Source organism: Cebidichthys violaceus, unplaced genomic scaffold, assembly GCF_023349555.1.
Source record: "Cebidichthys violaceus isolate CVI_PGR_0920_01 unplaced genomic scaffold, fCebVio1.0.p SCAF_1, whole genome shotgun sequence".
Classification (NCBI taxonomy): domain Eukaryota; kingdom Metazoa; phylum Chordata; class Actinopteri; order Perciformes; family Stichaeidae; genus Cebidichthys; species Cebidichthys violaceus.
Genome location: NW_027176262.1, coordinates 22,700,453 through 22,724,339, shown reverse-complemented (window position 1 = coordinate 22,724,339; position 23,887 = coordinate 22,700,453). Strand labels below are relative to the sequence as shown.

General features: G+C 45.7%; 1 protein-coding gene across 1 annotated transcript; it reads right to left on the bottom strand.

Moving 5' to 3' along the window:
- Positions 1–57: 57 nt before the first annotated feature.
- Positions 58–23,702, bottom strand: rpa1 (replication protein A1). The gene is made up of 17 exons (XM_068715708.1): positions 23,467–23,702; positions 22,835–22,882; positions 22,414–22,492; positions 21,917–22,025; positions 21,717–21,805; positions 21,470–21,547; positions 20,109–20,223; positions 19,916–20,018; positions 19,725–19,793; positions 19,128–19,320; positions 17,347–17,483; positions 16,200–16,348; positions 8,506–8,632; positions 5,436–5,612; positions 4,462–4,569; positions 4,070–4,156; positions 58–813 (listed from the first exon to the last, which is right to left on the bottom strand). Exons 1-17 carry the CDS (start codon positions 23,494–23,496, stop codon positions 709–711), a joined length of 1,803 nt encoding a protein of 600 aa, XP_068571809.1. The 5' UTR covers positions 23,497–23,702; the 3' UTR covers positions 58–708.
- Positions 23,703–23,887: the final 185 nt, after the last annotated feature.

Genomic DNA, 23,887 nt, shown 5'->3' with positions numbered 1-23,887 from the left:
ATATATTAAAACAGACTTCTGACAGGGAACCCCAGTATGAATCGTAAAACAGACAACTTGATTACAATCATATTTATTCTCACAAAAAAAAAAAGGAAACAATTACAGAACAGTTAATTGCATTGGAAATGTAAAAAAAACCCAAAAAACCCCACCTTGTTTCTACTTAAATAGACTACAGTACCTCCTCCCCCCCCCCCCCCAGGTCTGCACTGTGCATGCCTGTGTGTGCTTATGTTCGCAAGTTATGCGAGGGACGGAGCACAAAAGAGCGGGAGAGTAAGCGCTCTTATCGGGGACGTGCAGGTCCAGCCTCGCTGGTTTGAGCGCGCGGCGGGAAGAAGTGAAAAGAGTGCGAGCTGCCGAGCTGCCGGCAGAACCACGCGACCAGCCCAACGGCTGCAGACAGACGCAGAGAGGATCTCTTTTGTCGCTTACTGACCCGCTCTCTGCTCCGCTTCCCAAAATAACAAAAAAAGAAAACATGTCCTTTATGTTCACCGACAAAAAATAAAATAAAATAACCACCAATCATTTGTCAAAGAAAGGGTGAACGGTCACAAGTACTTTAAGGACAATTCATTCAGGGGAGGGAGGGGGGGACTAAATACATCGCTTTGTGAGCAACATTTAGAGCTGACTATACAGAAACAAAAGGAAACTTAGCAAAAGCAATAATAATACTACTTTGCATGAGACGCTGAGGTCTTACTGAGCAGCCAGCTTCCTTATGTTCATGATCAGCCTCTTGCTGTAGTCCTTGTGGTCGACGGGCTTCACGTCCATCACGGTGGCCTTGATCCTGGACTCGTCCTGAGAGACGATTAGAAAAGGAGTTTAGATGACGCGACAGCACCAGTGCAGTGAGGGAGAATTTAAAAAAAGAGGAAGCAAACTATTTCTTCTCGCCGTAGAAATAATCAGATTCCTGTTGGCATGTGACGCTTGCACAGTTCACATCGTGTGTAATATCAGCTTGTATTGTACGAGTCTGCTTGGAGTCGACGTAGATGAGACCCGATGGTACGTCACACATGCTGACAGACTACCTAACCAGAGCCGGATTTTGAATCGGTTGAGCTGGCGTCTCAAAACACACATTCTACAGAATTTAACGCGGGGAAAAGGCGCTCGGGTAATTTAGATTTGGTGTCATCGCACAAGTTCGCCCAGCAGAGCATCACTTTGACTTCCATCATTCAGATGTATGGTTCACAAAAAAAAAAAAGAAAAGAAAAAAAGAGCGGTAGTTTTTGAAGCCATAACCACCTCCACAGCTGTCTAGACACAGGAAGGTCATTTCTACCAGAGCCATTATTCTCTGCATTTAAACAGAGGTTACACTCATTTCCTCTCCATTAATCCTCTGTAGCTCAAGTGGGTGAAATGTAAATCATCTCCCTTTGGACCGCTGCCCACTTTCTTCCAGAACGGCCCGCTATAATCTCTTTGCTAGTTTTATATGACGCAAGGGAAATATTACAAAAAATATTAGGATTTTCGTCATTATAGTTTGATGTAAAGTGGAATAAATCCTCCACGTAGATAAATGAACAGGGTAGTAAAACGCCGGTCATGCATCGTACACGACGAAGAGGTCACCTTCGGCTTCTAGGTTGGGTTTAACAACGACAAACCGCTTTAAACCCTCGGTGCTGTGCAGTCGTGTGGATTCATCTTTGACGATATCTTCAGAGCAGTGGAGCTGGTGACCTCTCTCTCTCTCTCTCTCTCTCTCTCTCTCTCTCTCTCTCTCTCTCTCTCTCTCTCTCTCTCTCTCTCTCTCTCTCTCTCTCTCTCTCTCTCTCTCTCTCTCTCTCTCTCTCTCTCTCTCTCTCTCTCTGAAAAGAGACGTTTAGCTCCGACGCAAACGCAGCACTCAATGCTAATCCTAAGACCCACACCTCCCTGTCTGATCAGCCACTTTCACACATTACAGCTGAAACACACGAGATCGTTAATGGAGCACGATGCTGTTCAATAATTCAATAATAGCGAGGTTTCCATCTTCCCACCGATGTGAATCTGTAAGCAGCCAACGTCACACAGTTGGAACATGTGGTTCTCTTACGCGGCGCCAGAAGTGCAACCGATCTTTAAAAAGGAGTGGAAAACCAGCAGCGCTCCCTCTACTGTCGGCCCAGAGTAACGCAACGAGACTCCATCTACGGATCATCTACGCTCACGTCTCGTAAGACGGGCGGGATTTATAAAATATTAGCAGGCTTGCAGTGCTACAGTGAAAAGCCTTGAATGTCCAATATCAGCTCCGCCATCGGTGTCCTCGCTTCTGAGAAACCTGAATCAGTCGCAGCGTCTGGACGCGGTCCACGGGGGACAACGAGACGTAACAACAGCGCGGCGGCAAGCGGACATTTCTAATGTCGGGCAAGTAAAAGATGTAAGGCTGTCCACGAGTCGAGGACCGCGTGGTAATATTCAAAAAAGGTATAGAAATAATATAATGACGCAATTCATCCACTGACATTTTCAAGAGTGACAACTCAATTGCCTACGTGTGATATTAAAATAATGAATGTTTTCAAGGCCAAAACACAACTTTGATATTGATTTGTGTGAAAAATAACAACATTACACGTCACACTTATGAACCAGCTTCACGCCACACCTGTTTTGATAAGCGCGCCGTAATTAATCATAGAATGTAGAACTATATTAATAAGCGGCGCCTCATATTACCCCCTGAAAAGGCCTCATGCTCAATTTATGTGAGGATTTTGATGCTAAAATGACATTAATTAAACTTGAATGTTGTTTTGATCCCCACACAGGAGACCCTCCTCCTTCAGCAGCGGCTCGGTTTTGCTCATTAGGAACGTCACGCTCATTTGGGTTCTAGTTCAGTGTGATGCTGAGCGACAAAACGACAGAGGATCACAATACGGCCATTTTCCTTTTGATGCTAAAAAAAAAAAAAAAAAAAAAAGTCCAAGAAATCTTGATCATTCTTTACAACAATGACATTCGTTCTCCTCTCTATAATGTAGAGACAGTAATCAAGTTGTTCTCTGTACGTAGTTATATGTAATATACTGTATAAGGGTGCAACTTAAAATCTTTATTACATTTTTTTTTCCAATTAATAATAGATTAATCGTCTAGAAAACGTCCAAAAATTGTGAAAAGTTTGTCATATTTTGACATTTGCTGGTTTTGTATGACCAACAATCGTTGGTCATAAATATTCAATGAGATAAAACGTCATTTGTAACAGTTAGAACGAGTGTTCTAGCTTAAAAAAAACAACACACAGGTTCTAGCTGTGTTCATTTGCTTTCTGTGTAATCTCATTCTCGCCGCGCTGCGACGCGATGAACGGGTGTCATTCACTTCCTTTGTCCGACATCAAGCGCGTGAGACAATGACAATACGGGAGAGCGGCGCACAGCGGCCGGCTTGTAAGCATCGAGGGGAAGAAAACAAAAGTGAAGGGGGGGGGGTCTGCAGGTGTCTCTGCTGAAGGAATAGGAGTGTGCAGGCAGCAGCCTGGTAGAGGTGCCACGGGCGGTGAGGACGGCGAGCTGAATGTGACAGACACAGAGGCCTCTTCTGTGCTTTGGAGGCGGATGAGCCTCTGGCTCGGCTCCACGCTTCCTGCTCAGAGTCCCAGCCCAATCAATTCTTTTATGCGCGACCCCCCCTCCCCCCTCAAAACAAACCTCTATCTGTGTGGCCTTCCGGAAATAGTGACCGCGACTAATCTGTGCGTGCGCCGCTCACAAAGCCGCCGAAAACGAGCGGCAATCTCGGACAAACACTGTTTTTTTTGGGGGGGGGGGGGGTTTAAGAGAGAGAGATGGCTGGCAGTCAAAATGAAAGCAGTTCTGTTAATGAATGGGAAAACTATCAAGGAGGGAAAACACAAAACGACTAAAACATAAAAGGACCTGTTTATGTGCTGCGTTTTCAGTCTACCGCAGAATGATGGTGGTTCAGGGGATTGAGGCTGCGTATCCCCCCCGTCTTATAAACAGCCATATTTTTTTCCTGTAACGGCACCAAACCCGTAGGCATTATATCAGACGAGTGCCATCCCCGCTTTACTCACGTTATACGTTTCTAGCTTCACTCTGCTGCGGAAGACAAAAGTGTTGAAGTTGGCTTGTTGGAAAATCTCGTCAAACGCAGCTTCGTTCTGAAACGAGAGAAAAAAAACAAACATTTGATAGGCTCAATTTCAAGAGGTACACATTCTTTTTAATCGAATGTCAGTTTCATCACAGTTTCGATTGCAAAACGCCTGACAGCTGAATACCGAAAAACAACTCAATTACTTCGAAAACTGTGATTTTCTAAGTAATTGTGGCTGGAAGAGACAAAGCACGCCGTCTTTTACACAAATGTGTCCATGCAGGAGTGTGTGAGTGCGCATATCTGGGCTGGAACAAAAGCCTCTTCTCCCCCGAGGCCAGTATTATATTCAGGGAGGAAGAGTCTCACCGAGTCCTTGAGCTGCCCCAGGTAAGCTGCATTCTGGCCCAGGATGGCCTCCGCACTCTCCTGGAAGCAAGTCACCCACTGGTTGTCTGCGTAATCTGCAACGTTGGCCTGTGGGATTATATGGAAAACAAAGAGTTGAATAGGAAGAAACGCTGCATGCATGTACACGAGTATAGATCGACGTGCTTTTCATTTCGAATCATTGTCTTGTCAGAGTGGTTGCTGGATGCTGACATATAGAATGTTAAATCAACATATCCCTCTGCTCTTTGAGAAATTGCTACATCCTCTAATTAGCCGATATCCTGCTGGCAGAACCAGCAGTCGTGAGGCTCTTCTGATACATGCGGGGGGGGGGGGGGAGCGAATTCACAGTCTACGCCGCAGCTTGTGAGGAATAAGACCTCGACCGGCGTGCGGTACCCAACAAAAGCCGCTCTGTTGCCGACTAAGTGAGCTGTTGCACCTGATGTTATTTGTTCTTTCGCAATAATGTCGGTTTGCAAACGAGCCGAGAACAAAAGAGGCCCGCGTTTATCTTCTCCTCCCGTGCAACTTTCTGTAAAAAAAAAAAAATGACTAACGCGGTACGGAAAGCTGCAGAGATTAACCCAAACATAAAAATCGGAAATTAGTAGTCATCACACTGCGGAGTTGGCTTTAAATGTTTCTAAACTTAACTGCGAAAGAGCGGATTGGGCCGATGTTGAACCAGAGGGAGCCGGGGCCGTGAGGGGAGGAAGAGAGAGAGGAGAGAGAGAGTCCCCCGGGAGACAGGAAGGACAGGAAGTGAGGCGAACAGACCGACGAGGGAGCGAGAATACGGAAGAACAGGCCTTTAAGATCTGTGCATTGGCAGAAGTGCTCGTGTGTGTGTGTGTGTGTGTGTGTGTGTGTGTGTGTGTGTGTGTGTGTGTGTGTGTGTGTGTGTGTGTGTGTGTGTGTATTGGGGAAGCCAGTGGTCAGTGACTCACAGAGAGGATGAGGCGGTACTTGAAGTTGGGGAACTCTTTGTCACACTTCTCACAGCGGAACATGCCGTTGTGCTGGTCAACCACTTTTTTGTTGCAGTCCTGGCTGGGACAGGCCTGGTAGAGGCAGTTCTCCTTGCGCAGGTACACTATGGTAGCTATGCAGGTGTAGTAGTCCGCCTAAAAAAAAAAAACAAACACAAAAAATACAAGCAAAACATTCAGAAACAAAAGTTCAGTGCTGAATAATGTTACCGGAATGTGCTTCTTGCTAGATGTTAAATATGTTGACTGTGGAAAAACTGGGAAATAAAAAAAACTGCATGAAATTAACATTAAGATGGCATTTTAAGGAGCGCGTAACGGAGGACGTGGAGCAACATTTGTGCAGCAGATGCAAGAGTTTTATACTCCCGACCAGAATCCTAATGGCTCTGACACAAATGCAAACTAGTAGCGGTAGCTGCTGCTGCTGCGTTTATGTGGAATCGGCAAAACCTTTTTTTGAAACAGACTGCACACACGCACACACACACACACACACACAAACACACAAACACACAAACACACACACACACAAACACACAAACACACAAACAGCCTTCGGGAAAGATTCTTAGCCTGCATGGAAAACACCCAACCGAGTGACACATGGGATAGAAGCGGGTGAACGCAAGAAGCCGCTCTGGATGTGCCGCGATGACGGGACGACGGGTTTTCTGCGCGTTTGCAGACGAGGCACATTGCTTTTCCTCGCCGGGAAGGTCAGAGCCTCGTGTGCTCGACAGAGAGCTGCCGCACGCTAACGGCTAATTGTTTAGGACAGAGCCGCGCTCTCCTGCTAACCTCAGCATTGGCTGCGACAGGCTTAAAAAAAAAAAGGGCCGGATCGGGGTCAGGGAGCAGGAAAATGGCGCCACTTTACTGTAAAGCGGTGTTAGAAACCATGAACAGAAAACACTTAAATATCAATATCGTAATACAAGAGAAGATATCGTTTTTAGATTTTGGATATTATAATATAGCGTATCGACATATCGTACAGCCCAAGGGAAAACTGGTATATTTTGGAAAGTTAGAAGGCGTAGAAATAAAAATATTTCAGTGATCTGTGCAACCGGATTCATTCCTACAGTCAAGAGCAGCTTTTCTCCAAATGAATACACGATCAGCATACTCTGCTGAGTGCTACATTGAGCTTCAAAAAATTAATGTTTCCAACATTACTAAAGAAATAAAAAAAAAAAAAAAAAAAAAAAAAAAAAGCAATTTATTGACAAATATTTCCCGAAAACAACACTGAAAATCAATTATGTCCTCTCTCTTCTCCAAGCACCGACCATTGTGTTCGTATGAAAAAGGATATTCGACCCCAATTAACTTCCAGAACAGGACAATTGATATTCTGTGTCATTCTGGATCGACACGAAAAGCCCTTAAAATATGGTAAATGACAGCAACAAAATACCATTTATGAAACCCATCCTGTTCCAGCCCCGGAGACGCTGGCAATGCTTCTTCTTTTTTTTTTTTTTTTTAATTATTGTTTTGATTTACCGAAAAAAAAACAACAACCCAGACACCAACCTCTGCTAAACGAGGCGCAATTAATCAAGTAAATCCCTCTTCAATTAGTGTGTGACTGACCAGCGCTGCCACAGAAGAACTCGTTTCCAGCCACTGCAACGGGCCTCCAACAAACGCAGTGTCAGGCCAACAAGAGGAGGGCGACCGCCTGCCGTCACAGAGGGCAAGGGAGCCGCGTGGGAACCTCAGATTGTGACACAAAGGCTTTGTGACAGGCGCAATTAATTGCAACAGACTTTGGTTAGAGGGGGGGGGGGAGGAGGTTGGTTTGAGAGGTCTGACCCCCCCCGCCCCATGCCCCTGTGTATGGGATGTCTCAAAGGAGCTGAACCAAAGGCCGTCCTCGAGCCCTCTGTCAGTACGGGGCCTCGTCACACGCCATGCTGAGGCGGAGCCCCGGGTCAAAGCTTTTCCCCCTCCTGAGCGGCAGGAAGCTAATGCCACGAGAAGACCTTTACCTGACGGGGTTAATCGTTTGTCAGGATTTTGGAGGTGGGTGGGGGGGGGAATAGATGGGTGCTGCTTGAGCTGCATTGTAGGGCTGTAGGTGATAGAACAGCTGAGGTGGCTACACTAAAAGAGGAACGATGGGGAAGCAATAAGCACACTGTGCCTTACTGGAGAATCCTGCAGTCAGAAAGAAGTATGTGTAGGACATCAAGACATATTTACCAAAACATATCCTACACTTACTTTAGACGTATAGATAGCGGCTACTCTGGTTAAAACCATGTATTTTTGCATTTCTCCTCGTCTTCTCAGGAATCACGGACCCTTACATCTCATCACAGCTTCCAAAAAGACAAGGGAGCAAAAGTGTCCCCGCGTCTCTCGCCGCTTTATCGTAATTGCCTCCATCTAATAACGGTCCCAGAGTCTTATTAATGGGATACTTCCATCATACTGTGATGATTACTAATGTGCAGAGCATGTTCAGGTTAAGATCTCTGCACAGGTCACGCTCTACAGAACTTACACACTTCTGCGAGCAACATTTCCCCTCAAAAAGGTGGAAATGGGGGAAAAAAAAAAGGGGAATTAGTGAAACGCATTACTTTACTGATCCGAGGGCAGTAATTGCACTTCAGAGGGCAAAGAATAGAACCTGCGTAATCAATACCAGGGATGAATGTGACTTTCACCATAACAATACACAATACAGGAGGAGTAATGAGGACGGGATGGGATTTTTAAAGCACACGGACCTGGTGCTGCGGGGGGGATTTGTATTGTTTTTACCTTCGCGGAGCCACCAGTGACACGGCCACATTAAACCCCGAACACTCGACTAGCGGGTGGGTACTGCGCTACACTGAGAGTTCTTAATGAATGCAGGTTGGCCGTGAGCACCTTCATATGTATTAGTTTGGGATTTGGTTCGTCCTCGAATATCTTCAAAGAGTCACCGTTGAATAGCAACACGTCCGGGGTTACCGCCGCTTTGGACGTGGGAGAGCCTTCGAGGCGGAGCCGAGCACGCGTCTACCTTGTCTCCGTGTCCCAGGTGCTCTGTCTTCACGTCGGACAGAGTCTTCCAGTTGGTGAGTCCTCCCCCGCCGCCCTTCACCTCCGTCAGAGACTGTCCGTCCATGGCATGGCCCTCCTTGTCATACCTGTTTTTTTTAAAAGAGAGAGAGAGAGAGAGAGAGAGAGAGAGAGAGAGAGAGAGAGAGAGAGAGAGAGAGAGAGAGAGAGAGAGAGAGAGAGAGAGAGAGAGAAAATATGCCAGTCATTGCTGATCTGCATCTGAAACTCATCATTAGATTCTTTACACATTCATCTGTGGATTATTTCCTTGATTGATTGTTTCATAAAATGTTTCATATATATATATATATATATATATTTTTTTTTTACTTTTCCAAACCCAAGCTGGTAGATGACATATTCCCATTTTTTTTAATCTGACAAACTGTCCAAAGCCAAGATTTTAGTTTATTATGATAATATTCATGGTTGAGAAACGGAATATTTTGCCTTTTCGCTTAAAACAAAAATGCCTTAAAGACTTTGATCTTAATAGCTGCCGATGCATTTTGTCAATAGACTAATCCAGAAATAAAGTCATGGCTTCAGCTCCACACAGCAGCGCCTCATATTTACCTCGTTAAAGATGAATTCAAGAAAGCTGCATTTCCACACAGGAGATTCATAGTGTTGGCACATTGAGGCCTACTTCAGACTGCTGCTTTATTCCTTTGAATTCACCCGAACCAAAGCAGGAGACACAATCGTCTGCTGTTCACATGGCTGTCAACAGACTAAAGGCTGTCCGTTTAACAGTTAGCTTTAACAAAAACATGTTCCAGGCAAGAGCAAGAGCATCCATTTGTGTTTGTCAAAGCAAGGGGGGCTCAGCTGAAAGGCCTGAAGTGAATCAACAGCAGAGGGACAGGGTGGCTACAGCAATACCATTCTCACCAATGCTGCCCGGTAACCCAGGGAAGACAAGAGGAGGAGGAGGAGGAAGAAGAAGAAGAGTAGAAGTAGAAGAAGAAGAAGAAGAAGAAGAAGAAGAAGAAGAAGAAGAGTAGAAGACGAAGAAGAAGAAGAGTAGAAGAAGACGAAGAAGAAGAGTAGAAGAAGACGAAGAAGAAGAGTAGAAGACGAAGAAGAAGAGTAGTAGAAGAAGGAGTAGAAGAAGATGAAGAAGAGTAGAAGACGAAGAAGAAGAAGAGTAGTAGAAGAAGAACAATAGAAGAAGAGTAGAAGAAGAAGAAGAAGAAGAAGAGTAGAAGACGAAGAAGAAGAAGAGTAGAAGAAGACGAAGAAGAAGAGTAGAAGAAGACGAAGAAAAAGAGTAGAAGACGAAGAAGAAGAGTAGTAGAAGAAGGAGTAGAAGAAGAAGAAGAGTAGTAGAAGAAGATGAAGAAGAGTAGAAGACGAAGAAGAAGAGTAGTAGAAGAAGAACAATAGAAGAAGAGTAGAAGAAGAAGAGTAGAAGAAGAAGAAGACGAAGAAGAGTAGAAGACGAAGAAGAAGAAGAGTAGAAGAAGACGAAGAAGAAGAGTAGAAGAAGACGAAGAAGAAGAGTAGAAGACGAAGAAGAAGAGTAGTAGAAGAAGGAGTAGAAGAAGAAGAAGAAGAGTAGTAGAAGAAGATGAAGAAGAGTAGAAGACGAAGAAGAAGAAGAGTAGTAGAAGAAGAAGAACAATAGAAGAAGAGTAGAAGAAGAGTAGAAGAAGAAGAGTAGAAGAAGAGTAGTAGTAGAAGAAGAAGAGTAGTAGTAGTAGAAGAAGAAGAGTAGAAGAAGACGAAGAAGAAGAGTAGTAGAAGAAGGAGTAGAAGAAGAAGAAGAGTAGAAGAAGACGAAGAAGAAGAAGAAGAGTAGTAGAAGAAGAAGGAGTAGAAGAAGAAGAAGAGTAGTAGAAGAAGATGAAGAAGAGTAGAAGACGAAGAAGAGTAGTAGAAGAAGAAGAAGAAGAATAGAAGAAGAGAAGAAGAAGAGTAGTAGAAGAAGAAGAAGAGTAGTAGAAGAAGAAGAAGAGTAGTAGTAGTAGTAGTAGTAGAAGAAGAAGAGTAGAAGAGTAGAAGAAGAAGAGTAGAAGAAGAAGAAGAGTAGAAGAAGAAGAGTAGAAGAAGAAGAAGAGTAGAAGAAGAGTAGAAGAAGAAGAAGAGTAGAAGAAGAAGAAGAAGAAGAGTAGAAGAAGAAGAAGAGGAAGAAGAAGAAGAGGAAGAAGAAGAAGAGGAAGAGGAAGAAGAGGAAGAAGAAGAAGAAGAAGAAGAAGAAGAAGAAGAAGAAGAAGAAGAAGAAGAAGAAGAAGAAGAAGAAGAAGAAGAAGGATGGGTGGAGGTAAAATGCAGGTTGGGGGGGGGGGGTAACAGTTTAAAATGGTCCCGGGGATCAATAGAGCTTACTAATCTGTTGGCTACAAGGCAGAGTGGCACACAGTGGGGAGGTCGGGTTGTAAATACAGTGAGAGCATGCTTTGCTCCTGGAGGCATGACTAATTGAAAATATCCCCATTAATGCGTGTGGCCAGAGCGACGCACACAGGCTGCCAATTCCCCACATTGACAAGTGTGAGCGATTCTTTGCGGCGGCAGCAGGTTCCTTACGGGTGTTCCAGCTAGGAACCGGCAGGAAGACATTCTGATAGATCAAAAAAAAAAAGAAAAAAAAAAGGGACAAAATGGAGAAAGTTTTCTGTGGCGGCTGCTCTCCTGAGACAGATGTTCTACAGGGAGAGAGAGAGAGAAGAGTACGGGCGACGTGGACGAGCGGATTAAAAATGCATCGCACTTTAAATGAGGCACGACTGCAGACTAGTAAAGGCTTCACTTCATTTAAATCTACTGAACCTTTCTGACCGAGGGGCGCAGGAAACAGAAACGGCACAAAGTGGACAGCGATCGAAAATGAAGGAAGGACTAAACGAGGACACGTCTCACCCGGCTGAAGGTGGGCAGCAGTCAACTGGAAGCGGGCGGATCCCCGCCGAGAGCAGCAGCGAGGCAAACTATCCGCAGGAACGCCAAGAGAGATGACCGGGAGGCCCGGTGGACACGCGCGTCTGCCGTAGACGTGTCAAATGTCAGCGCGCCGATGAACAAGGACGGGGTGATGAAGAGGGAGACGTGACGTGTCAGAGGAAGAGAAGCGAGGGGAAGTGTCAGTCCGCCGTGTTCTCAGCTCTGGGCAAGCGGATTGGCTAACGCGCTAACACCATTACTCCGTGGTGTGTGTGTGTGTGTGTGTGTGTGTGTGTGTGTGTGTGTGTGTGTGTGTGTGTGTGTGTGTGTGTGTGTGTGTGGCCTCTTACGACCAGCTAACGTTTACGTGGCATTCACACTCCCTGGGACAGCTCTGCATTAAATCAGTGGATTCTCACCACCGTGTCACAAACATTGAATTTTAATGAGCTCATCCTACACAGAGCTCGATGTACAGAGAGCATAAGAGAACGGAACAGGAAGTTACTTTTCTTGGTAAAAATGGGATTTAAATAGTAGCGGTAAGCCAAACCGAACACCCCGGCTAAACTTATTTTGCCGCGTTTTAAATAAATTGAGACGAGATAACGTGCATATAATCTGAGAAACCGCAACCAGCAGACAATTTGCCATTTCTGCTGCATCGACTAAACACTTAATCCAACAAAACAAAAAAAACGCAACTCGGTGCTAATTCAACGATGGAGTAAAGCATCAGGAGGTAAAGCGCCAACAAGAGAAGACTTATTCTGTCTCGTTACCCAATTAGGTCTGAAACATTCAGGAAGTCAGTCACTAACGCGGTTCAGCTAATGACTCAACACCAGTCACTTGGTTGTTTTTTTTTTAATCAACACCGCAAAGGGAAACATGCGCGTGAAGTAACAGTCAATTAAATACCGAGGCGTGACGTTCATTAGAACACCATGTTAAAGCTCGGTGTCGTGATTAGTGTCACTGCCACACGCGGTGAACTGTGCAGGTGGAAACACCGGAGTCACGATAAGGAAGACAGACGCAGTCAGCGTGGACTCCTGTGACTGAATGAGTGCGAGTTGAATGTCGTTGCGTGGAGGAGCGACGGTCTGGGAGGAGAGCAGCAGTGACCGTCTCCAGATGAGCCGTCGCCCCCTAATGGACGACTGCGTCTTCACACTCTTGATTTTTTTTGACTGATAAAAGTTCGCAAAAAAGGAACTTAGTGGAGGTTTAATGTCCAGTTGGCAACCCGTGTCAACAACTGTTAAAAAAAAAAAAAAAGAAAAAAGACACGGGATCAAGACAGTCAGTGCAGCATTCTCACTCATAAGCACAGTGGAAAGTGCTGAGCGGAAGGACTAATACTGCAGTATGAGTTTTGAGTCAACGGCCCGCCAAGGAGAGACGATTCATTTGAGGACGTCCCAAAGGTCTGCGGCAAAACAGAATCAAATTAAGACGCCTCTGCGCCAGTGAAAGGATGTTTTTTCGCCGGCCTCGGCTGCAGCGTTAAAGGCCCATCGCTGCTGTGCTGTGGGAGAACAAACGCTTCGGGTTCCTTCTGCGCAAACTGAAAAACACGGTCGTCACGAGCTTTGATTTAGGGTTTAATTGATTCGCTCCCGTGTTCCGTTCGCCATAATTCAGACATTCAGTTATTAAAAGGGACAGCTACCGACCGCCCTGAGAACCGGACCTATCAGCAGCACGACAAAAAACAAAACACACACACACACACACACACACACACACACACACACACACACACACACACACACACACACACACACACACACACACACACACACACACACACACACACACACACACACAGTGTGTTTAACAGCCGGGAGGCTCGCAGTGAAAACGCACACCAACTTGGTTTGTCATCGTCACTGGATATCGTCGCCGTGACGAAGCCTGAGAATAAAAAGAGAAACGGTCGAGGCCGTTCTCCCCATCGTCCTCGCAGCATGAGACGGGCTGAGCGAGTGAGGTCTGGCCTCCTTCCATCTGTGGCGTTTAAACTGTGGAAGCATTGAGGAACTCTGGAGGAATATCGCAGCGATTCGACGGCGACCCCTTCCGTTCTGGAAACCGCTCAGAAAGCCCCTTATTGTCAATAGAGCTGGGAAAGCCACACGTCTCTGAACGCCCTCCAGGTCTCTAGTTTGTAAATTCTCATGAGGCGTTTTATTATCCTCATTATCCTAGGACAGCGGTCGGCAACCTTTACTAGCCAAAGAGCCATTTTGCCCCATTTTTCACCAAATAAATTCCGTCTGGAGCCGCAAAACAGTTATTTGATATCACAGCGTATAAAGTTTTATTATATATATATATATATACACACACACACACACACACACACACACACACACACACACACACACACACACACACACACACACACACACACACACACACACACACACACACACACACACACACACACACAAAATAGTTTGTTGTATTTATGAAATTATAGAACAAGAATAAAGACAATTCTTGAAATTTTATTGTTATTTCACCTGTTATAATAATATCAAACTCCTATAGAGGAGAACATCGCTCTTTTTCTCTCATCTCCAGTTGTTTGTTGTTTGCTAATTTCTCGCCACATATCAAGCATACAGGTGAGCCGGCATCGTTGGCAGTGAGAGCAAATGAAGACGTCCACGCAGAATTAAACTCTCCATTCTCCACTTATATTTTTGGGGATTTACACATTGATGGTGTAGCCGAGGGTTTATGTTGCGCCAATACTTTATGATAATAATAAAATAAGAAACACGGGGCTCCGTAATCTGCGCCAAGACGCCAGCAACTTTATTCACTTCTCCCACACTTCACCAGAACCTCCTTTTTTCTCCTTCCGTCTCATCCTCCACAATAAAAGCACCAAACAGACACAGGAACACTGCCTCCTGGAGAGCTCTTAACGAGCTCAACACGATAGCTCACGATAGTTTACCGAGGGCGGACAGCGACGTAGGAGGACGTGACGCACATTTTAGTTGACAAACTTTTGGCGGCGTGTCTAGAGGCGTTACCGGCCCTACGGAGCGGACTTCCTGTTTCCACCGGCACCCGTCCGCACGCCCAGTGTACGTGATGTTCGTTTTCAGACGTTTTAGTCCAGACGGAGATCGTTGTGAAAAGGGCGCTGAAACGCCGTGTGGACGGAGACCGTTTTGCCGACCTCTGTCCTATGAGGTCACGTTGCACAGAGACATCGATGTGAAAAGGCTACTATGGGGGACCAACACCACCGCGCATGAACTGGGCTCGTTCGCGACGAAAAGAGCCTCAGCCTTTCCGGCAAGTCGGGACTTAATGGCGCTCAACAAGCAGGAGCGGTTCTGATAACGGAGCACCTTCTATCACCATGCAATGACTTACAGAAGCGGTTCACTGTAGTCGGCATTCTAAGAAATTAAATATAATTTTAAAAAAAAGAGAGATGCTCAGAGAAGCCAGAGGCTGGCGGTAATATCATCATCAAGAAACTACTGAGCCAAGACGTCTGATTAAAGGAGGACGTTGTGAGCATATTTTGCCTCTTTCTCACCTGCAAAGTGGAGTCACATTTCACCGCTCCGATTATGCAGATCAGCTCCTCTGATGATGTATAAATACTCTCCGCCACATTTGTCAAGGCAGAAGAAGGCCGCACTCGACTTGTCACAAATTAAATTTGAATCGTTAAACGTTTTTTTGAGGGGGGGGTTTTTGTATTATTCCTCAGCGCTGGTATTGGGGAGGTAAATACATGAAACTCTTTGGATGGAATCAACGGGATCTGCGGCTCAGGAACACAGAGGGGAGGGGCTGACGTAGGATCTATGAGGACGGATCAGCTGTCACGGCGCCGGAGCGAGATTCAAACCCCCCCGCTGCGACCGCCTCAGCGTCAATCACGAGTCAACCTGTACACCTTCACACCGCCGCCCCAACAACGCGTCGCAACACTCAAGACTAGGTGACGTCTGAGTTTAAAAATAGGTCGGAAAAATGACAAAACACACACATGCACACAATGCGTGATTCTTTTTTTTTTTCCTCGGCCGTGTTGTGCACCAGGGAGCGAGGATCATATAGAACATAAGGAATGAAGGAACTGAGACGGGAACCCAAATTAAAGACGAAAGCTTTGGTCTTAAGATGTTTCCACTGCAAGAAGAGCCGAGAATCTTCAAAAAAAAAAAAGGTAAGAGTCGCATCCCTTAATTGTGTTTAGTGTACAATTCTTCAACTCTGCATTTGGCTGTAGTACTTCTCATAAAAAATAAACTACAGTACAATAGACACGTCTCTATGTACAAAGACTTACTCTGACTTTAAGGACAAAGATGTCTCACCAAGGCAAAATAAACGCTACAATCATAGTCACAGAAATTAGTCTGGAAAAAAATAGATTAAGTATGCTTTCCATTTATACGTAACGCTTCATTGAGCCCCCCCCCCCCCCCCACACACCCACACCCACACACACACACACACACACACACACTGGCTAATGGGGGGAAACTAATCTTGATAGTAAGAATCAAAGCATGCACTCTTGCAACCATTTAAATCCTTTGAGTCCTCCAATTTCAACAGCCATAAGTTGATCTTACAGCGGGTGAAATAAATAAGGAGAAAGCCCTCCGGCGGTTTAACGCGCGCCACGCTTCACACCTGCAATGGAAGCACTTTGTCATCGGCACACAGTTTTTTTTTTTTTCCTGCAGTGCATCATCTATGAATTTCAGGCTCGCTTACCAGCCTCTGAGCTTATAGGCCTCGGGGATGTCCGGGTTGATCATCATGCTGCTGCTGAAGGACGCCGAGAGGGACCGGCCACCGAAGTCCGAAACCTTCGCCCCCTTTATGGCTACAATGGGCTGCGCCGAGCCGTCGAACTTCTCCGCCTACGCAAAAAAACAAAGAGAGATGTGGAAACACTCGTTAAAGCTTGGTTGTTACTTATTACTTGTCTGGGTTGCAGACTCCATTCAAACTATTTTCTGGAGGGCGGCTCATGACGGCAACGCCGACGACGAGCAGGAACAACGTTCACCATGTTCACCACCGTCTCAGTTTAGTCTAACGCGTCATGAGATCCTCCATGTCAAGACGTTTCATTGAACTGGAGGAAAGGGTTTAGGGGTAGCCAAAGGCTTTAGGGTTCATCATCTGGGGACCATGAGTCTCAATCCATGGAATAGGTTATGAAGGGATTCCAGTCTGAACCAAAGAGATCGACAGAACCTCGCCGCTATGAACACATTTCTAATGAGTTTGTTTTCTAAAATGACTTTATTCTTTACTGTAATAACCTGAGGCCCCAACTAATAAAAACACTATAACAGGGAGAGGGGGGGGGGGAATATCTCCAACACTTGCTTCTTCTTGCCATCGTTCTTTGTAAACTGTCCATCTTGTGAACCGCAGCGGGTCCCCGTGGAGAAGTAGGTCCGTGTCGGACGAACGCTGTGCTTCTCGCCGGGAGGAAAGAAAGCGGCGGCAGACTCGACCCGGTCCCTCCGAGCCCATCAAACGGCACCGGCACCGTTACCTCATCGCCCCGTGACAGCCATCAAACACGGCGCGCGTTACCGCGACTCCTCGGCTCTCAAACCGCCGAACAGCGGTCGGCAAATGTTTCTCACCGACGCCGTCTCACCGCAAGACTGACCATCACGAGCTTCACACGGGTGGCTTTTATTGAAGGCTTTTTGTACTGTAGGTGCTCCGGGTCGCCGTGTTCACCCTCCACCCTTTATAGTCCTTTATAGTAAACTGTTGTTCTCAGGTGACGACGAGGGGAAAGCTTAGCCATTACAATAAGCACGTCTATGCATTATGAAAAGGTACTGTATTGATTCCCCCCCCCCCATCATCATCATCATCTACTCCCTGTACTCACTTCCTCTCCCCACAGCGTGACGGTCACCAGCTTCCCAGACATGTCCATCAAGTTGAGCGTCCTCTTGGACACCTCCTTGTTGGACTTGGTGGTGAGTCGGGTCACTTCCTCCACGCTCTTACACACTCCGATCACATCTGGAACAGAAGACATAGACCAGAGCATGAGCAGCAAGCAGACACCGGATCTTTATTTACGACCGAAACGGTTCACAGTTAAAAGTTTGAGTCACATACCGCTGATGATATTCTTGAGAGGCGATGACCATACGGGTTTAATTTCCCCGCAAAAACTTCCCGATTGTTTCCAGATATACATCTCATAAATATTGATCGTGTTTACGCCCACGGGTCAGTCTGGGTCTTATGGTTTCCGTGCACAAATTGGCTCACGGTAAATAAGTGATTCATTCGCTGACCTGTGTACCAGGCTCTTGCATCCATAATGGAGGAGCAAATCCAAGGAAATGGGCTTTAATCGTTTCCACACGATGCACTTTATTGACCGATGCAATCAAGCGCGATAAAAAAAAAAAAAAAAAAAAAAAAACGCAGAGCCACGTATTTGTAAATGCGCAAGAGCGGCATCGCCGACATCACCCGACTATAAACCCGCACAGAGTAGAAGGGTTTGAGACGCATTAACCGTGACGAATAAAAACGCCGGTGAGAAATGACTCAAAACGGCGAGTACAAGCTGCAGTGTCCAATAAAAAGAATTACAAGCAGAAGACTCCTTAATATCGCTTCCTTTTACCTGCGAGGGCCGCTTCTCGCTTCCTCGACCGGCTCTGACATCGGGGCCCAAAGTCAATCTGCACGACAGGCTATTACTGTTCATCAGTAATACTAACACCGCTCGTATCTCTCTGCTCGTGTGCTGTAATTACACCAACCTCGCGTCGTATCCGGCTCTACTTTCAGCTGCACACTCCATCTATCTCTCTGCTTATGATGACTTGTTATTGGGTGCTTGGGAAGCCCCTCAGCAGGAGCGGGGCTCTGCTCCGCGCTCCGGTCGGTCGGTTTTGCTTTTTCGCAACACGCCAGTGCTTAAAAAGAGACTTATGGTACGTTTAGGGCTCAACAGAGCCCCCGAGCACTCCGTGAAAAAAAAGAAAAGAAAAAGAAAGGGAAAACAATGTGCACTTACACACCGGGAATCACAGAACACACTAACACTAACCCCATGTAGTTTAGTGCTAATTAGCTGCTTATATAAAATATTTCACACTGTAAAAATAAGACTTTGTTGAGATGGGAGGGAAAAAAGGGGCTCCAACTGTATATGTTCCTCCACTATCTACTTTAACCCGTCAAGACTGAAGGTTAGATGTAATCATCACCTTACATAAGCTGCCTTTAAGTGGTTTCTTCAGCCGCTCTCTTTGTTATAACATCGTACCCCGACGGGTTAAAGCCGGCGCTTTCACTCATTTATAACGTTCACTTTCTGACTCTGTGAATATCTAGAAACACCTGTGATAATTGCCAAGAGCAAAGAAGAAAAAGAAAGAAAAAAAAAAAAAAACAACTCCTAACCCAACAATACTTCAAATGTCGGTAGGCGTTTTTTCCTAACAAAGACATTGTGTTTGAGCAGAACTCTGTTAAATGTCAGGGCTATGTATAAAGCTCTATGTTGGCATTTTTTTGACCATATGCCATGTTTTTGTAGTTGTAAAAAAAACACAGTCTGGGAACATGAGGGAACAAAACCGACAAGTTGTCTCGGGTTTTAACGACACGTCTGGGTTCAGACACACGCGAGCAGAGCCTCACCGACGATGGCGTCCTTCTCTCGGCTCTCCAGGTCACCGATGGAGACGAAGTCGCACTGCATCACGGGAACGTCGCAGGCGTCCTCGCAGGGGATGATGGACGAGTCTCCGTTGAGAGTCATCTCGTAGTCGTTCTTCACCGACGTGTACTGCTTGTTGGCGATCTTCAGGGAGCCCTTGGAGACGTAGTAGACCTGAACACACACACACACACACACACACACACACACACACACACACACACACACACACACACACACACACACACACACACACACACACACAGCGTGTTATTCAGAGACCCGACTGAACAGTGCAAACGAGATACGACTTCAGGCAGGCAGTCGGTCGGTGGGTGGGGGGGGATCAACAAAGGCTGGCAGATGATCATAAGCTGCTTATTGTACGGGTAACAGTGTAGCCAGATGACTCATTCACAGCCTCTGTAGGTTTTAGCTCACAAAGCGCTGGCAGCCGTTGAGAGAACAGTCTGCGGCCAAATCCGTCAGTTCTGACAGATAATTAGGACGGTTTGCGCTGAATCATCATCATCATCATCATCATCATCATCATCATCATCATCCGGAGAACGTCTCACCTTGCCAACCTCAACCAGGCTGAAGAACTTGTCCACTTCCTGGTTGAAACCAGTCACTCTGATCTCTCCCTGTAATAAAAAAAAAAAATAGATAAGTTGGTTAATATATTAAAGTTGCCAGGGACAGTGCAGGATTTCCTAAAAAAAAAAAAAAAAAAAAAAAAAAAAAAAAAAAAAAAATCGACACTCACGCTCTCATCCACGATCTCCATGGAGAAGAGCTTGCCGTCGCCACGGGAGTTGCTCCATGTTCGGACGCTGCTCTTGTTGGTTATACGGGCGCGGATGGTCCACCTGTGTTTTAAAAGTAGGATTTTTTTTTTTTTTTAAATAATAGTGTTATATAGAACCTCTTGACATGCCCTGACTGGGCAGCGTACTCACTTGGACTGGTAGGGGTTGAGGCTGGCGATGGGCACCACTTTAGAGCTGCCCCCCGGAGTACTGGGCATAGCAGACGGGGTCTTTTTCCCAAAGTCTCGACTGAAACTCTTGTGCGCTGTCGAAGGAACCAAGAGAGAAATAAATGATCAATTAGGAGCAGTGATGGCGAGGAGTCAAGAGAGAGAGAGGCACATGCATTATTCATCAGAGACGAATCCCAATTTCTTGGGATTGCAACTGCTCAATCACTGCGGTGATCTCACTTCACGAGGGAAGTTCTGTCAAAGAAGAACCCGACGACTGGAAGCGACACCACCACCACTGCTGGCTCTCGAGTGGAGCGACAGCAAAGCCTCTAACAGGAAACAAACATCTCGTCACGCCGAGTTAGTGGAGATGTGTGATCCAGCATTTTTAGGTGAGAAGGATGAGTCACATTTCACAGAATCAGGGCAGAGTGTGAAATGCTGTAACAAACTGGATGTGCTCTTCCCCAGGAGAGCCGTGCTGCCTGACTTTGACTTTTTTTTTCTTCCTTCCCCCATTTGAACAAGCGCTGCACATTTGATTTGTGTGCGTCTCACGCGGCGGATTAGAGTTCAAAGTGTCCACTTAAGTCCTCCCACTTTGCCAACCACTGCACTTCTGGTAATTAAGCCTCCAGATCAACCGGCGCACACACAGAGAAATGAACAATGACTGTGCTGATGAGGAGGGTGCTTGCCACAACCCCAATTCCCAGACGGCAGATTAAAAGGGATGAATACCTGCTACGACACGCCAGAAGACGGCAAAAGCTCTCCGACAGCCGGATTGCACATCTCTCCTGATTCAAGTTATTTGCAATGCTGTGATCCCCCCCCCCCCCCCTGCTCATCTCTGACATGAACACATTTGAAAAATAAATCGGTTTGCTCATGGGGTTAACACACTCACACTCACCAGGTTGTCGGTGCTACTAGGTATTTATTTGTGTATTCTACTGTGCTTCCAAAAAACACAACACTGTGCTTGACAGGCAGAGAGAGCTACTCATCAACACAGACTCATGGTTGTTCAGGTTTATGATACCAAGCGTTCACGCGATAAAAGGAGCGGCTCAAAAACCCTCGAGAAAGACTCCAGATAGCTTAAAATGAAAAAGGTTCTCAACGGGCCTTAAAAATGACTGCCGTCATGTAAATCTGCGGACGACCCCCAAATCATAGAAGAGCAGCAGAGGGCCGCTGCCATCTGGTGGACATTTATGAACTGCGCGTGCGCTGTGTTTTCCCCACAAAAATGGAAATTTGTGTGATTTTTTTTTTTTGCCACCCATTTTAATTAACGCTCAAGCGTCAATAACAAACACTTTCACTCACCTTCAGTTCTGTTTTGCTGCTGCTGCAGCGGCTGGCGGTTTTCAGGGACCGGTGCCGACTGCGGGCCTTTGATCAGACCTGCGGGGAAGATTCCACGTCAGCGCCGGCCTGCATTCACGACCCATTAAGACTAATGTACGCGTGCATCCATCTCACTTCACAAACACATTCAGTCACCAGCGCTTCAAGACTAAAAGGGGATTATTAAGCAGCAGACGTTATCATGAGACAGGATGTGGAGGCTTACCCTCGGCTAAAGGAGTAGGGTCACCTATTCTTCCAGCCACTTCTTCGGCGGGCTTGATGACTTCAATTTCTAAAATGATCACCACGCGTCTGTAAGAAGACGTCACCGTGAACCACAGGAAACCAGTGCATCCGCTTATGATCGCCGTCATCGACACAACTATACAGACCGTGTAGTACAAAAAAATTGAACCTGCATACCGTTTATCCTTCAGTATGTTGGTCACATGCTTCTTCAGAATGCAGACGCAGTTCGGGGCCAGAACGTTCTCCTCAGCCATGAAGTTCAGCTGCGTTGAGAGCATGAAGGCTGCAGAGGGTTAGAGGAGAGAGAGAGAGAGAAGAAGAAGAAGAAGAAGAAGAAGATCAGACAGGCGGCCCGGGTTCATTCGACTCAAGGGAGCGAGAAGAGGTCTACAGGTTTCTGTAGAGGATCTGGAATGAATAGAGAAGCTGTTCCAGACATCAGGGGCGGTCTCAAGTACAGTTCAAGTACCAAAGATGCGTTACTGTCTGAATACCGGCAACCCATATTTGTTCATGAACAATCACAAAATAAATCCTGTAAACCCAACGGATAACAATTTGCAATAACATGGTTTACATACGACATCGTCTGTTATGGATCCTAATCTGCTTTTCTGTATCCATGCTCTGTATAAAAAAATAAAATAAAAACGAAAATGGTACAAACTTACAGGAGAGAGTGTGCAGTCCATCACTCATCATCACCCGGAAGCGAGTAGGACCACTTCCACTATCGATCTTGCGAATGTTCTGAGAGGTGAAATGTAAGTAATGCGGTTAAATATATTTAAAAAGGTTAACATGTTGCCTGATGTATGGTTTCCTGAAGTCTCTCCTGTGTGAGACTCCGCCTTAAATAGCTGCCAACCACTGATACTGTAGTATCCTCAGTGATGGGTTGGGAAAGTTTTCCCAACCTTAAAAATCTAACTTTGGGAATGCTTAATGCGTCCCAGTTATGATTTCAAACAGAGTAACACCACAGGTGTGATTTATGCGTATGGTGTTAATCTCTTGGTTAAGTTAGTGATGAAGTGTCTGAACAGTAATGTTAAGGTGAGATTGTGTGTTTTTGATTATTGTGTTACTCACCACCAACTGAAGCACTGCGTCGTTTGCACTATTGCCATTTGATAGAGCCTGGAAGAACAGACGGTACATTTAAGAGGCAATCTCGACTATTTAATATTAAAATATATATATATATATATATATATATATATATATATATATGCATTTGAAGTATTACGAATTGGATGTCTATGGTGACGTTCCCAGTAAAAAATGCTGCATTACAGTTTTTCTCCATGTCACGCACATAAAATAAAAATAGCTTCATAGTATGGAATAGAAATGATGAGAGAGAGATATATATATATATATATATATATATATATATATATATATATATATATATATATATCTCAACCTAAAACCGTAATTATCGCGACTATCGTTTAATTTCTACTGCGTCTGACAACATGAAGCTGCAATTGGTTCCAAACGTTAACGTGACCACTAACGCTACATTAAGCTAACTTAACGTCCGTTAAATGACAGAAAGTAGCAGCGTTTGCTCGGAGTGCAAACATTTAACTGCTAGGTTAACCAGCCGAACAAAGACTGCACTTGACACACTGCGCCAAAACCGTCTTAAACTTCGTCAGTTTATCGTTTCTAAACTCGTGTTTTAACGTCAGTCAGACGGTGACGGTGGACCTTACCTCTATCGCGCCCTCTGAGAGCCTCGTCATGTCTGCGAGAAGGTGATTTAGCAACAAAAAGAAGATAACTTTGGGCTAAATGTTTGCTAAGACAGCCGATGTATCGCTCCTCACACTGGCAGGACTCGGTTCGTTGTATCGTTGGCGCCAACGGCTCGGACAAACGCGCGAAACGGCGTATGAGCGGCTCCAGTTTCCGTTTCCGTTTCCAGATCTCAGTTCAGTTTGCAGTCTGTCAACAACGGTAATCTATCGAACCTGGTAAACACATTGAAACTGACCGGGGACCAGCTGCGTGAATGTCAGCGCCAAACGTAACGTGACGTCAGGCGACGCATTCACGGGCAGAGCAAAATAGGAGATTTTGGTTTTCCACGACAACGCGTACTCTTTTAGAGGGACCTTGCTCAATGAATAGGTT

Bases quoted from the DNA above. Each gene is read 5' to 3' on its own strand.
- rpa1 (XM_068715708.1), bottom strand. From the start codon at position 23,496: ATGACGAGGCTCTCAGAGGGCGCGATAGAG. The intron at 21,548-21,716 runs GTAAGCCTCCAC...TCTTCCCCGCAG, and splicing joins CCCTACTCCTTTAGCCGAGG to GTCTGATCAAAGGCCCGCAG. The intron at 8,633-16,199 runs GTAAGCGAGCCT...TAAAAAAAACAG, and splicing joins GCCTATAAGCTCAGAGGCTG to GTATGACAAGGAGGGCCATG.